Source organism: Vombatus ursinus, unplaced genomic scaffold (genome assembly GCF_900497805.2).
Source record: "Vombatus ursinus unplaced genomic scaffold, bare-nosed wombat genome assembly UNPS02014807.1, whole genome shotgun sequence".
NCBI lineage: Eukaryota > Metazoa > Chordata > Mammalia > Diprotodontia > Vombatidae > Vombatus > Vombatus ursinus.
The window spans coordinates 53,579,995-53,593,394 of record NW_020954585.1 but is presented as its reverse complement, the minus strand read 5'-3'; the positions used below and the strand labels follow the sequence as shown (position 1 = coordinate 53,593,394).

Genomic DNA, 13,400 nt, shown 5'->3' with positions numbered 1-13,400 from the left:
AACATCTAGTAAAGTGGCAGTTACCTCCTGGGCAGTCTTGTGGCTGAGGCTGGGATATCCACATCATCTTTTCTAGAAATTCCAGGTTTAACAATAAAAAAAGTTAACTATAAAGTGTTCCTTGCCCACTTTATTTCTAATAATAAATCAGTGCATAAAGCATTTATAAAATGCTTACTAGGTATTAGGCACTTAGCTGAATACTAGGGTTATAAAATACAAGTTAAAAGAAAAAGTCCCTGGCCTCAAGGAACTTTTATTCTATTGAGGGAAGACTACCCAAAAGTGAGCTGATTAAGTGGGAGCGGGTAAAGGAGAAGTGGCTTGCTTAAGTCTGGGGAATCAGAAGCATTGCTAGTAGGGAAAGGAAGGTTGTCTGGCTGGGACCACTGCCCCAAATGAAAGAACCATCCCTTCCTCTTACCCCCCAAACTCATCAATGAAAGGAGCCCAGGGAGATGATACTCCACCATAAGAATGCCTTAGACATTGAGGGAAATTTTAGATCCCATTAAAGACCTACTATGTCTATGAAACCTGCTTTGAGGATTAGAACAATAAGAACAATAGTAGTTAGCATTTATATGTGCCAGGCACGGGCTACATGCTTTACATTATCTCATTTGGTCCTCACAATAACCCTGAGAAGGTTATTATTGCCCTCATTTTACAGATGAGAAAACTGAGAAAAAGTTAATTGACTCGACCCAGGTCAAACAGCTAATGTCAGAGATTAGATTTGATTTGAGATTTGATTCCAGGTTCCAGGGTGGGCACTATTCACTGCACCATCTAGCTCACGTTATCTCCCCTTTCTGTCTATTCCACACAATTATAACATCACATACTTATTTTTTAGTTATTAATATATTTTTCTTCCCAATTACATGTGAAAACAATTTCTTAACATTTTTTTAAGTTTTGAATTCCAAATTTTATCCCTCCTTCCCCCCTCCCTGAGAGGGTAAACAATCAGAGATTATACATGTGCAATCATGTAAAACATTTCCATATTAGTCACTTTGTACAGATAAAGAAAAAGGAATGAAAGAAAAATAGCACACTTCAGTCTGTATTCAAACAATATCAGTTCTTTCTCTGGAGGTGGATAGCATGCTTCATCATTAGTCCTTTGGGATAGTCTTGGATCATTGTATTGCTGAGAATAGCTAAGTCATTCATAGTTCCTCATTGTGCAGCATTGCTGTTATTCTGTACAGCATTCTCCTGGTTCAGTTCATTTCACTGTATCAGTTTCTGTAAATCTGTTTTTCTGAAATCATCCTGCTTATCATCTCTTAAAGCACAATAATATTCCATCACAGTCATATACCACAACTTGTTAAGCCATTCCAATTGATGAGGATTTCCAAATTCTTGGCTACCACAAAAGCTGCTATAAATAATTTTGTACAAATAGGTCTTTCTCCCCTCTTTTTATGTCCTTGGGATATAGACCTAGCAGTGGTATTGCTGGATCAAAAGGTATGCAGTTTTATAGATCTTTGGGCTTAGATCCAAATTGCTCTCCACAATGGTTGCATCATTTCACAGCCCCATCATCAGCCCTGTTAGTGTCCCAGTTTTCCCCTCCAACATCCATCATTTCCTTTTGTAATATTAGCCAATCTGACAGGTGCAAGGTGGTGCCTCAAAAGTTGTTTTAATTTTCATTTCAATAGTGATTGAGAGCATTTATTAATTGGGGATTGACTTGCATTTTTATAAATTTGACTCAGTTATGTATTTGAAATACGAGGTCTTTATCAGAGATACTCGTTGCAAAAATTTCCCAGTTTTCTGCTTTCCTTATAATTTTTGTTGCATTGGTTTTGTTATGCAAAAACTTTTAATTTTACATAATCAAAATTATCTGTTTTGCATTTTATAATGCCCTTTATTTTTTTTGGTATTATACATTTATTTTCAAATTGCCTTTCATTAAATTTGGGACATGACATGCTGCCTCAATGACTAGTTTTGTTCATGGTGCCCCATATCAAGAAATTTAATGGGCAAAATTACTCAATACTTTATGGACAGAACTTATCCTTTACTTACTGTTACCATGCACATAGTAGCTACTCAATAAAATTTAAGATTTAGCTGTCAAGCCTAGTGAACTGTATCTCAAGCCAAAACATGATCAGCTCTACTAATTAGTTCTCATATTATATAGTGACTTGTTCACTGATGAAAGAGCTAGATTCTTCTGCTTTCCAAATAATGTGCAGCTCAGCTCTTGACTAGATTCTTGTGCTTAAGGTCTATCAGTATATGAAAAATTTAAGAGTTCTTTTAAAATTTCCAGTTATGAGTGTGAATCTACCAGTGGTAGATCTTTATTTCTTAGGCCACGGAATTTGTAATTTGATAGAAACAAATTTCAGAACTCTCCAAAAAGCAATTACAGTTCATAGGATCATAGGTTTTAAGCTGGAATTAGCGGTAGGAATCATCTAGTCTAATGGTCCTCAGAGTATAGTCTTGGGACCATGAAGTCAAAATTATTTTCATAACAATACTAAGATGCTTTAATTTCTAATATGGCAAATTGTCTTTCATTAGATTTGGGACATGATATATAATATAACCCTCACAAACAAAAGCTTAGAGACAAGAGTCTTCAGTAATTTTTTACAAGTATAAAGGAGTCCTAAGACCAAAAAATTTCAGAATCTCTGCTCTAATCTTATCAACTCAGCTCACTTACTTTGGGGGAAGGTTTTAAGGAATTACCACTATTTTTTAAATATGGTGTACTGACACATACTTTTTGAAACTTCAAAAAAAATTTAATACTTTTTAATCTATTTAAGGATAACTTATTTAAAGGAAAGGATAGCACTAATTTTAAAAGGAAAATGGCTTACCTCACAGACCTTGCATGTTCTGCTAAGGAGGTAACATTTTTAAAGGTGGGCACATTCCAAGTACAAAGTGGAAAAACTGAAGTTTCCTAAGTAGTCCCCTACCATCATCCTACTCTCTCCCCATACAACCCTCAACCTTTAGGAATTTTCTTAAGGCTGCTACACTATACCTAGATTTTGTGGCAGTATTTTTAAAAAATTGTGTGGCCTAATAATTTTGCCCAAGTTTTATGCTGTTGAGTATATAGTATTCTAAATAAATAAAATGCTAATTATGAACATTTCTCAAAGTACAGTTGTGTATCAAAACCTGACACCTTGTGGACAACATTGGTTTCACATCTGTAACTGGGATACGTTCATTTGGACAGTCAATTATAAAAAGACCAATTTGATACATTCAAAGGATAACAACTTATGTTTATAGTTATCTTAAAGATTTCTAGTTCAGCACCTACGTTTTAGATAAAACAGACCTAGAAAAATTAAGTCACCTCCTTTATTCAGTGGCAGAGCTGACACCTTCACAACTTGCATTTCCATTACACTTGTGACCAACAGTATTTTAAAGGGAAAAGCCATTTAAAAAAAAAATGTTCTTAAAATGCTGGTTCAGAGAACGGCATTGTAGAGTGGCTAAATGAGAAAAACTCATTTTTATTGCTATTTTGAAAATATGTACAGTATAAAGGGAATAAAACGGTTTCATCTCAAACCCAGCAAGTCATTGTTCCTGTTAATGAAGCAGTACAGGTACAATTATTTTGGCTAAGAGTCACATTATATGACACTATATGAATTGCATGCAGTGTGCCTCCTGTTTCAGGTCCCCACCTCTTTCTCAAAGTGACATACCAGTTCATTGTCACCATATTAGTTCAGTGTGTATTTTGAAACGTAGGTCTGAAGATGAGGCACTGTATCCTGAAGTCATAGGGACTGCTAGGTGGCGCCATAGTGCACAAAGTGCTAGGCCTGGCTTCAGGAAGACTCACCCTACTGAGTTCAAATATGGCCTCAGACACTATTGTGTGACCCTGGACAAGTCACTTAACTGTTTGCCTCAGTTTCCTCATCTGTAAAATGAGCTAGAGCAGGAAATGGCAAACCACTTTTTAAAAAAAAATATTAAAATTAAATTTAATTAAAATTAAGAATATCTTTGTCACAAAGATTCAGACACAGCTGAAATGACTGAACCTTTATACACTCCATTCAGACATAATCACATTGTTAACCATGTGTACACATCTTAAGATAAATGTACTTATGAAAACAGTAATTAGTAACATTTGTTACTATAAAGGAATCTCAAACATAAAGTATGGATATAAAAACTAAATATCATTGTTGGTATAACTTTTAAAATGTTATTTCTGATTTAAACCATGTAGGCTCATTGAGAGCCAATACCCTTTTACGCATCTCTGTATCCCTCATAATATTTAGTCTTACACAGTTTTCAATAAATGCTCAACAAATCTGCACTTAGTCTCTATAAATCCAAGAAAATGCTTCCCCTCCTTTCTTTTCCCAATTGACTGATAAAACAGCTTAGGAATAGGCCACTTTCACCTGCTGCTTTGGAGAGGTGTAGGGGACTATGGTGGGTATGGGACACTATGGAACAGATTTTTTTCAATGTGTTAGTTGCTGAACTTCTCCCTCTTTTAAAAAAAAATTCTTTACAAGGGATGACTGTGAAGGGAGGGACACAGAGGAAAATAGAAATGATGTTAATAAAAATCCATTTTGAAAGTATCTGAATTCCCAAAATTCTAGTCTTTCAGATTCAACTTTGAAGGTTAGGGCTCCAGCCAATTCAAGTTAGACTTATTTTAACCAATGTTTTTTCAAAAGACAGGGTTTGAGGCTAGCGTAGAATATATTGGGGGGAAAGGGAAGATTTTCCTGAATTAAGCAAAATTATTAGGAAGAAAGTAGCAGTGAAAACCTGGGATCAAGTCCTATTTCTGATACCTATTCTGGGCAAGTCAAGTAAAACTCAGTGCCCCAAGGAACTAAAATCTGCAAAAGTTCAGTTTCAGCAGTGGCAGATACAGACAAGCTTTCTCAGTGGCAATTCCCTTCCCTATACTGATAAAATCACAGGTCTAGATAGACCAAAACCCAGAAGTGTGCCTAAATCTTTTATCTTTTATCCCTAATTTGTCCCAGTAAAAGTTAAAATTACACATACCCCTTCAGTGGAAGATAAAAAACATCTAAAACATCCCTCTGATTCACAGGAAACTTTTCTATAGGCACACCTAATTTTCTAAGTAGTTCACTTGGGGTAAAAAAGGAAAAAAAGCAAAAACATTCCTTATGACATCACAATTACTCATTCCAAAATAAACATGGCCCTTTAAAGATGTGGCACAGGGGCAGCTAGGTGGCACAGTGAACAGAGCACCGGCCCTGAAATAAGGAGGATCTGAGTTCAAATCCAGCCTCAGACCAAACACTTGAAACTTACTAGCTGTGTGACCCTGGCCAAGTCACTTAAAACCCCAATTGCCCCCCCCCAAAAGATGTGGCATAGTTACCATTTAACACTGAGTGAGCACTATGAATATACTGAAAATGATGTGCAAAAATAGCTTGATTGGGGATGGGTAGAGGGGAACCTCGGTTAAGGCATAAATCATATTAAACAAAACACAAAGCAGGAAGTTGTAGAACAACTCCAGAAGAAAAAAAAGACCTAAAAAGGCAAATGAGATGTGGGAAGATATGATTTCATACAGTTATAATTATCTTTACAGTATCAACAGCATGGTTGTCAGCTGAACCTTCAGATGAGGATGTTCTCAGCTTATGGTAAAGATTACATCTCAGAATACAATAGCTGATCATAAATGAGACTATCTTCCATTCAGTAGAGAATAATAATCGTATTCACAGGCTTTAGTGATTTTTGGAAGCATTCCATAACTCTCAATAAATCAATTTGTAGTGCTCTGTAAAGTATGCCTATAAACTTTTATAGCTTAATTAATATCTACCTGTAAATTACTTGTAATAAAAATTGACATGAGATTTCACTATTTAACAGAACAAAAAACATTTTGGCATCAGCCCAGAAGATGACTATCACTAATATTCTTGCATTATAGCATCACCCTAGAGTTCATAGCAACCTTCTTCAACATTTATCTACATTAACTATTTAAAGGCTCCAAGTATCTTAGTTTCAAAAAGAGGAACTTCTGTGAAGGAGGTTAAAGTTCCTCTGCCTCTTTCTGTATTATATTCATGGCTTTAAAATGCCTTCTGTTCCCCGTCCAGGAAAAAAACAAAAACAAAAAAAACCTACGTACATTGACACCTTAAATATTTTTGGTTTATTTATCTCAAGGAATGACTCCATGTCTAGTCTGTCAAAAATGTCATTACTAAATTGTTTAAAGAAAAAAAAACATTTCTGAGTCAAGTTTTAGAAAAACAAAAGCAGAAAGATATACTTTCTGTGTGTTAATGAGCAAATCTTTCCTCAGTGAATAGGAACAGTAACCCACCAAAATTTGGCCAGTTTATTCAAAAACATGTAAGTGTACAAGAGTTCTTAGTACCTAAGTTCAAGAACAGACTTGAAGAGACATAAAGGCACCAGAAACAATTCGCTATTTATGGTATCCTAATGCAACTTTAAATTTATTATAATCAAAATGTATTGAAAACAAGTTATAAATTAAAGTTACAATTAAAATATATAAAGTAGGTATAAATGTACAAAGTTATCATTTAAAGGCACCACTTTTGTTTATAATTAAATGGAGTTGATCACATGTCCAAGACTTATTTAAAACAAAATTAATCAAGTTTTACAATTATCCCTGAGAAATGTAAGAAACAAAAAGTAATAAATAACTTAGGTTTTGTGGAAAAGCCCACAGTACTTTAAATGATATTAAAATGCACAGAATCATTTGTTGCCAGCTTAGAGACCAGGAATGTCAAATGATCAACTCTTTTGCTTCCCTCTGAAAAAAGAACAAAAAGAAATTAAGAAATTACAGATTTATACTGCTATCTCATCAGGAAGTGGGAAGGGCTCAGTCACACAAAGTATCTGTAAAGGCCAAATAAGAAACACATCCAGAATTTATACTTAAAACTTTTACTGCTCAATTAAGTCTTGTGCTGTATTAGAGATTAGAACAGCATTTATAATGTGGAGTTCAAAAGAACTGAAAGGTTAACTATTACAAGAACAAAGTTAGACAATGCTTTAAGTTATATTCAACTGGGGCATGTAATTTAAGATGTATCTATTAATTACATTACAAATGTGTTAAGATTTTTTCAATAAAGCAGCAGAGAACCACCACTAGTTACTTTTTATTCAGAATGTTAACTCCAAGACAATGTGTAATTTTAAATATAACTAATACCTTAATTGCTGAGCTAGCCAACTGGAAGATAATTTGTTTGAAGCTCCAGATGATTCAGCAGCTCTCATTATAGCTGCACACCTATGAGGAAAGGTTAACATTCATGAAACTTACTCATTTGTGAACCTAATAAAGCTTATTCAATTATCTAGCTGTAGCATCTAACACCGTACTTATTTCAGGTATATGAAATCTCTACAGCACAAGAAACAAAATTAGAATAAGACACAGGGAGGAGATGAAGTGGTAGCTCTAAGCTTTCTCCAGCTCTCAATCCTATGCAGTCAAATATCCACAAGCCTAAGTTCTACTCAGTGTGGAAGTTTCACCACCTGTAGGAACAAGGAAATGTGTTGGCCAAACCCCCTTCTCTTCCCTCACATGCCAACAGACTAACTCAAGGTTCTTTTCACTACTGGCCTAGACTTGTGTCTCCAGATTTCAGTCCACCTTCCAGAGCCACCAAAACTAATTTTTTTTCCTTTGCTTTTTGGTGAGGCAATCAGAGTTAAGTGACTTGCCCAGGGTCACACAGCTAGTGAGTGTTATGTGTCTGTGGCCGAATTTGAACTCAGGTCCTCCTGACTCCAAGGCCAGAGCTCTATCCACTGCTCAACCTAGCTGCCCCAAAACTATTTTCATAAAACAAAGGCCTGGCTATGTCACCCTACTCAAATTCCAGTGGGCTCCCAATACCTGTAGGATCAAATAAGCCCTCTCCACCTCCCAATTTAGCATTTAAAGTTCTTCGAAATCTAGCACCATCTTCTCTCTCTAGGTTTATTATGTATTATCTCCTTTCCTGAAAACTAGAGGGCAGCCAAACTGGCTGCCTTGCTGGTCATCTCCCATACTTTGCACTAGCTATGTGTGGACTGCTAGAGATCCACCTTGGCATAAGGTGGATAGCATGACCCATCAAAGTCACCTTGGATCTGTTTTGTATATACCTGTATATACAGGTTATCTCCATCTTTAGAATGTGAGCTCCTTAAAAGCAGGGACTTTTGCGTTTGAATCCTCAGTGCCTAGCACTTAGTATGTTCTTAATACATACTTATTAACTATTTTCCTTCTAGCCAAGGGCAAAGTGCTATTTTGTGAATGCAATTGTGCAATGTCCAGGAAAAACAGGTCTGGATCTGTGATTTCATTTGTGCAGCAAACTCCCAGTGAAGAAACTCAAAAATTCCTCACCCAGCTATTCTGCAAATTAGTCTTAGAGAGTTGGAAAGATGCCTAGGGGCACTTTCATGATTACAGCCTGAATTTAACAAAGTGAGCACACTCTGGGACCTGTACATCCTAAAAACAGCTGACAGACAATCCAGAACTTTGAAAGAGGAAAGACTCAACAGAGGACAAAAATCAGAACTTGTCAGTTGTCTTGATCCTGCCTCTAAGTTGTATCTAGCCATAGAAAAGTTGCATAATTAATGTGATAAAACCCATAAAAACTATGAATCACTTTGGAAATGCTGAAGAAAAAGGGTAATTATTAGCCTAGGGAAGCAAATATTTAAATAAAATTTCAGACTGCTCATAGTTGTCAACAAAACTTATGAATTTTATAATTTATGAATTAGTCTTCAGAGGCTAATTTTTAAACTGTATATTGTCATAGAGAGCTTGCCCAGGTTCACACAGCTGCTATATGAAAGAAGTGGACTTGAATCTAGGTCTTCCAAGTCCAAGGCCAACTCTCTATATCCACTATGCCAGACACTTTATATACTGGTCTCCAAATCACTATAGCTACTATATTGTAAAACGAATACAGTGATTTTAGTATTACTGCTTCTGGACTATCAGTAGTTGGCCATTTAAGGTATAAGTGTATCTCAGGTTAATGTTTTGAGTTGCTTATTTTTAATAGCCTGCTTTATTAGTCTGGAATAGCTAAAACCAGATTTTTACCCTGCTCTGGAGACGGAATGACCACTGTGTTTGCAGTTATGATCCAAAGGATGTCGGTGCTTAATACAGAAGTTATCATTACACTGGTCACAAAGCAGCTTGAACATTTCTTTCTTTTTGCATCCCTCCTTTGAGCAGCGGTGTATGAAAATCTAAAAGCAACCAAAACAATGAAAATTGACTCACTAGCAACAAACTGACGAAATTAGGAGGTCTAACAAGCAACAAGACATCTGTTTAAAACTACACATGTAATACTCTGTAACAGGAATGAGATAATTAAAATCCACAATTAAGTATCCAAATTGGAAACTAATTGTGCCTGCAACAATCAATTTAACCTCATTTGCCACCAAACCTCAAAGCTACTATAAGTAGCAAGATTGGAGGTGTTCTAGAGAACATTACATTGTCAAAATGTAGGCTGAAAGTAATATACCACAATCAGTCTCATTTTGGTTACAGAAGGCTTGTACCTCCAGAACAAAACCATTTAGTAGCCTGATATTGTTTGCGTAAAAGAGGTTTTCTCAGTGCTAGCTATCAACTATGAAAACAGTAATTTTAGGGTCATTACTCTCAAAACCCAAAAAGAAACCAGAAGTAGAAACGTGACTATTCATTCCGAGCTTTAAGTTATCCTCAGAGGTAAAAGATGAATGCAAAAGAAAATCTCTAAGGACAGAATTGAGGCAATAAGATGTTGAGTATTTTTCCCTAGCCAAGTTATCTATCCATTGATTTTACAACTTATGAAAAATTCTACTTACCTTTTTCTCCTGAGCTGGATTATATTTACAGTCTTTATCCATATGTTGCCCAACCACAACATCTGCAATTTCTCCCCTTCCTACTGGAACAGGGATATGACAAAGTGGACACACTGGAACCTGCACATCCTAAAAACAGCAAATTTTAGAGGTTGATAGACAAACCAAAACATCTGAAGAAAAATATGGCGCAGCAAAGGATAAAAATCCGAACTTGTCCTGATTCTGCTTCCAGTTTGTATGTAATTACATTAAAGTTGCATAGCTAATATATGGTAAGGTAATCAACAAAACCTGTATGATCACTTTGGAAATGCTGGGGGGGAAAAGGCCAGTTAATGGTCTCAGGTGGCAAATATTTCAATAAAATTTCAAACTGCTCAACAATCCTTAGTTCTAATATTCATGTGTACTTAAGAATTAGGCTCCAACTCCTAAAGATCTATTAACCCTAAGGAGTATGGCACAGCAGCAAGTGTGCAGGATTTGGGACCAGTAAAGCAGGTCCGAGTCTTTTCTGGCTGTATGCATCATTCTCCTTATGTACAAGATGGGAATGATGTTTATTTTACCAGCCTCAAGGTGCTGTGGAAAGAGTTTTGTAAAGTGCCTTATTAGAGCTATAGAATATATAGCTAAATAGTCTGCTTTGTACAATGAATGAAATCTATTATATAAAGTTACCTTGTTTTAAAATATAGCCAAAACTGTAAGATCTCTTGTAAAATGCAGAATTTTAGAGGTGAAATGAACTTTAGGGGTAGTCTAGTCTAACTTCCCATCTGATATATAAATCCCCTCTTCATTTTTGACTTACTTTTCACCACATATTTCAAATCAACTATATTATAAAAATGGAACCACTATTTTTATTCTATTAAAATGTGTCAAAAATTAGTCCTAACGTTTATATGCTTAGAATTTCTAAAAACAGACAAATCTGAATTACCTTTTTATATGTGGCACTACATTTATGCTGCTCATACTGAACGTGATCTTTACAAAAGACTTTGTTACATGCATCACAGTTTAATGGAAGAAAATCTAAGAAAGACATAGAAATATTTTGAGTACTAAAGCAAAAACACAACTGCATGATACAACAATTTTACCTGCATTCTATTTTGGACTTTAATATTCTGTCATTAACTATTAGATTACACAAACATAAATTTTGTTAAGAATTTTAGAAAAAGTTCTTAACTCCAAACATGAATCAGTATTTCACACAGCTAACTGCTATTCCTGAAATCTAGTTACAATTCCATAAGATACTATCTTGTAGTACTAAAAATGTAGATTAAAAACAAATTAGGCTAGTGATTAACTAGCTTAATACTGACTCGTCAAGTTTTTTTTTTAAATAAAATGTGCAGACACATGAACTTACTAATCTATACAATTTCTCATTCACCATGAAGAAAGCACCCAAACTAGCCTTTTTCAATTAGTATTCCATTAACAAAGCTCACCCAACTGCTTGCAAGTTTTTTCAGAACAATGCTCTCCCAAGTCTGGAAATTCCATTGTAGAAAGAAAAAGTGCTAGCGACACAAAAACCAGTTGCAACGTTGCTGCCGATGACCTGTAAGAAAAAGAGTGTTAGATGAGAAACAGCGACCTCACCACAGGGATAATCAAGATTTACAAATTCCCAGTCAGCCTTCACAAATGCCCCCAACTGGCAGATGGACAGGCAGGGATCCAATCTTAGTCAAAGCAGTGGGAAACATCTAATACTGACGGTTTTAGGGCCATCATACCAACTTCTGTCTACATTAGTGATAGTGGCAACCCACAATAGTCCACTGCATTAGCTAGGCGGAGTCATCAGATCCCCTGCTGCTCATTTCAACTCCAGGGCTTCAAATTTTACTGTGTTCTTTAACAGCTCAAGTAAGAATCCGGCTGGGGAAATGAACCAACGGTTGTATCATTCATTATCAAGTTCCTCTGAAAGAATGGAGATATGTGTGTCTATACATACTTCTGTACATACATATGTATGTACGAAGCTCGGTGGCGCACTGGACCTGGGGGAGGAACAGAGTTCAAATCCAGTTTCAGGCATGCCCTAGCTATGAAACCTTGGACAAATCAGTCACTTAACCTATGTGCCTCAGTTTCCTCATCTGTACAAATGAGGATAATAGCACCCACCTCCCATGAGAATGACTAAGTACTTCAAAAACAAAGTGCTTTGCAAATCCTATATTATATAGATTAAGTTAAACCAGAACAATAAACTATGCCACGTTTTGTCCTTCAATAACATGTGAACATCCAGACTTTTGCCAGCTAAGATGCAGCACAAAGGTTATTACAGCCGTCCTGGTCTACGCTGCGGCTGAGTACTTACCCGGCTAGGTAATACTATCATCTGATCCTCACAACAGCTTGGTAAGTGAGAAGGAGCAGTTACGACTGTCTTTTACAGGAAAGGAAACCAAACTCGGAGTGGATAAGTGACTTGCGTAAGATAACACGATAAATAGCACAGAGGCAATTCCGGCGTACTTGCCATTGGCGGCAGCAGTGAAACAGCGCTCCCCCCACACCCCCAAACCCATCAGAACAAGCGGCGCTTTGCTGGCTCCCAGCCCTCCCCTCTTCTCGTCTTTCGTTCCTGCCAAAGGATGTTTCGCTTCGTACAAGGGAGCGAGGTAGTTGCTGGGGAGTGAAGCCAGGAAAACCCCAACAAAAGTCCAGGGAAAGTACAAACGCAATTTCGAAGAATCGCCGAGGACGCCGGAGAGAACGGCCTACTCACCTGGCGACGCAACCCCCACTGCAAAACAACTCGCGGCTTCCCGGTCCCGGCTATTTATTAGCTTGCTCACAATCACCTGGGAAAAGACTATTGCCAAGTCACGGTTCAGCGCGCTCCGATTCCGTCACCAGTCAACTGGCCAATCAAAACGTACGGTCTCCTCCTACCCCGCCTCTTCTCCCGAGCGTCCGGGTAACTTCTAGAAGTCCACGCCCCCGGCGTCCGCGGTGACTCAGGCCGCTGGGTGAGGGTAGCTCAGCACCACCCAAGTCACGCGGAAGTGCGATAGGCTGTGCTGAGTCAGGGGGCGGGGCCGGAAGGCGCTTGGTAAAGAAATGAGTAACTCCTTCAACAAGTGTTTGGTGGGTCCCTGCTGTGTGCTGATGTCTGGAACAGCCTCTGCTTTCCAGGAGCTTCCATTTTAGGAGGGGAAGAGGGGGAGAGACAGTCAGTAAATTCAAACGTGAAAGCAAAATCTATACAAAATAAACATTAGGTGATTTGGAAAGGGTTGTGGTGGCAGCAGGAGGGTTCACAAGCCATTTACCGAGCTGTGATGGGGGATACAGAAAAGGCAAACAAAAACCTTCCCTGCCCTCACACTGTTCACTGCATGTGGAGTAGGCAACATGGAAACAACTAAAAACAACTATGATAGGGGATAAATCAGAAT

At 37.2% G+C, this 13,400-nt stretch overlaps 1 protein-coding gene across 1 annotated transcript; it reads right to left on the bottom strand.

The window, feature by feature from the left end:
* Nucleotides 1-6,599: 6,599 nt before the first annotated feature.
* On the bottom strand, nucleotides 6,600-12,970 carry ZFAND2A (zinc finger AN1-type containing 2A). Its single transcript, XM_027874521.1, has 7 exons — nucleotides 12,728-12,970; nucleotides 11,430-11,542; nucleotides 10,907-11,001; nucleotides 9,958-10,086; nucleotides 9,188-9,339; nucleotides 7,271-7,351; nucleotides 6,600-6,859 (listed from the first exon to the last, which is right to left on the bottom strand). Exons 2-7 carry the CDS (start codon nucleotides 11,482-11,484, stop codon nucleotides 6,841-6,843), a joined length of 531 nt encoding a protein of 176 aa, XP_027730322.1. The 5' UTR covers nucleotides 11,485-11,542; nucleotides 12,728-12,970; the 3' UTR covers nucleotides 6,600-6,840.
* Nucleotides 12,971-13,400: the final 430 nt, after the last annotated feature.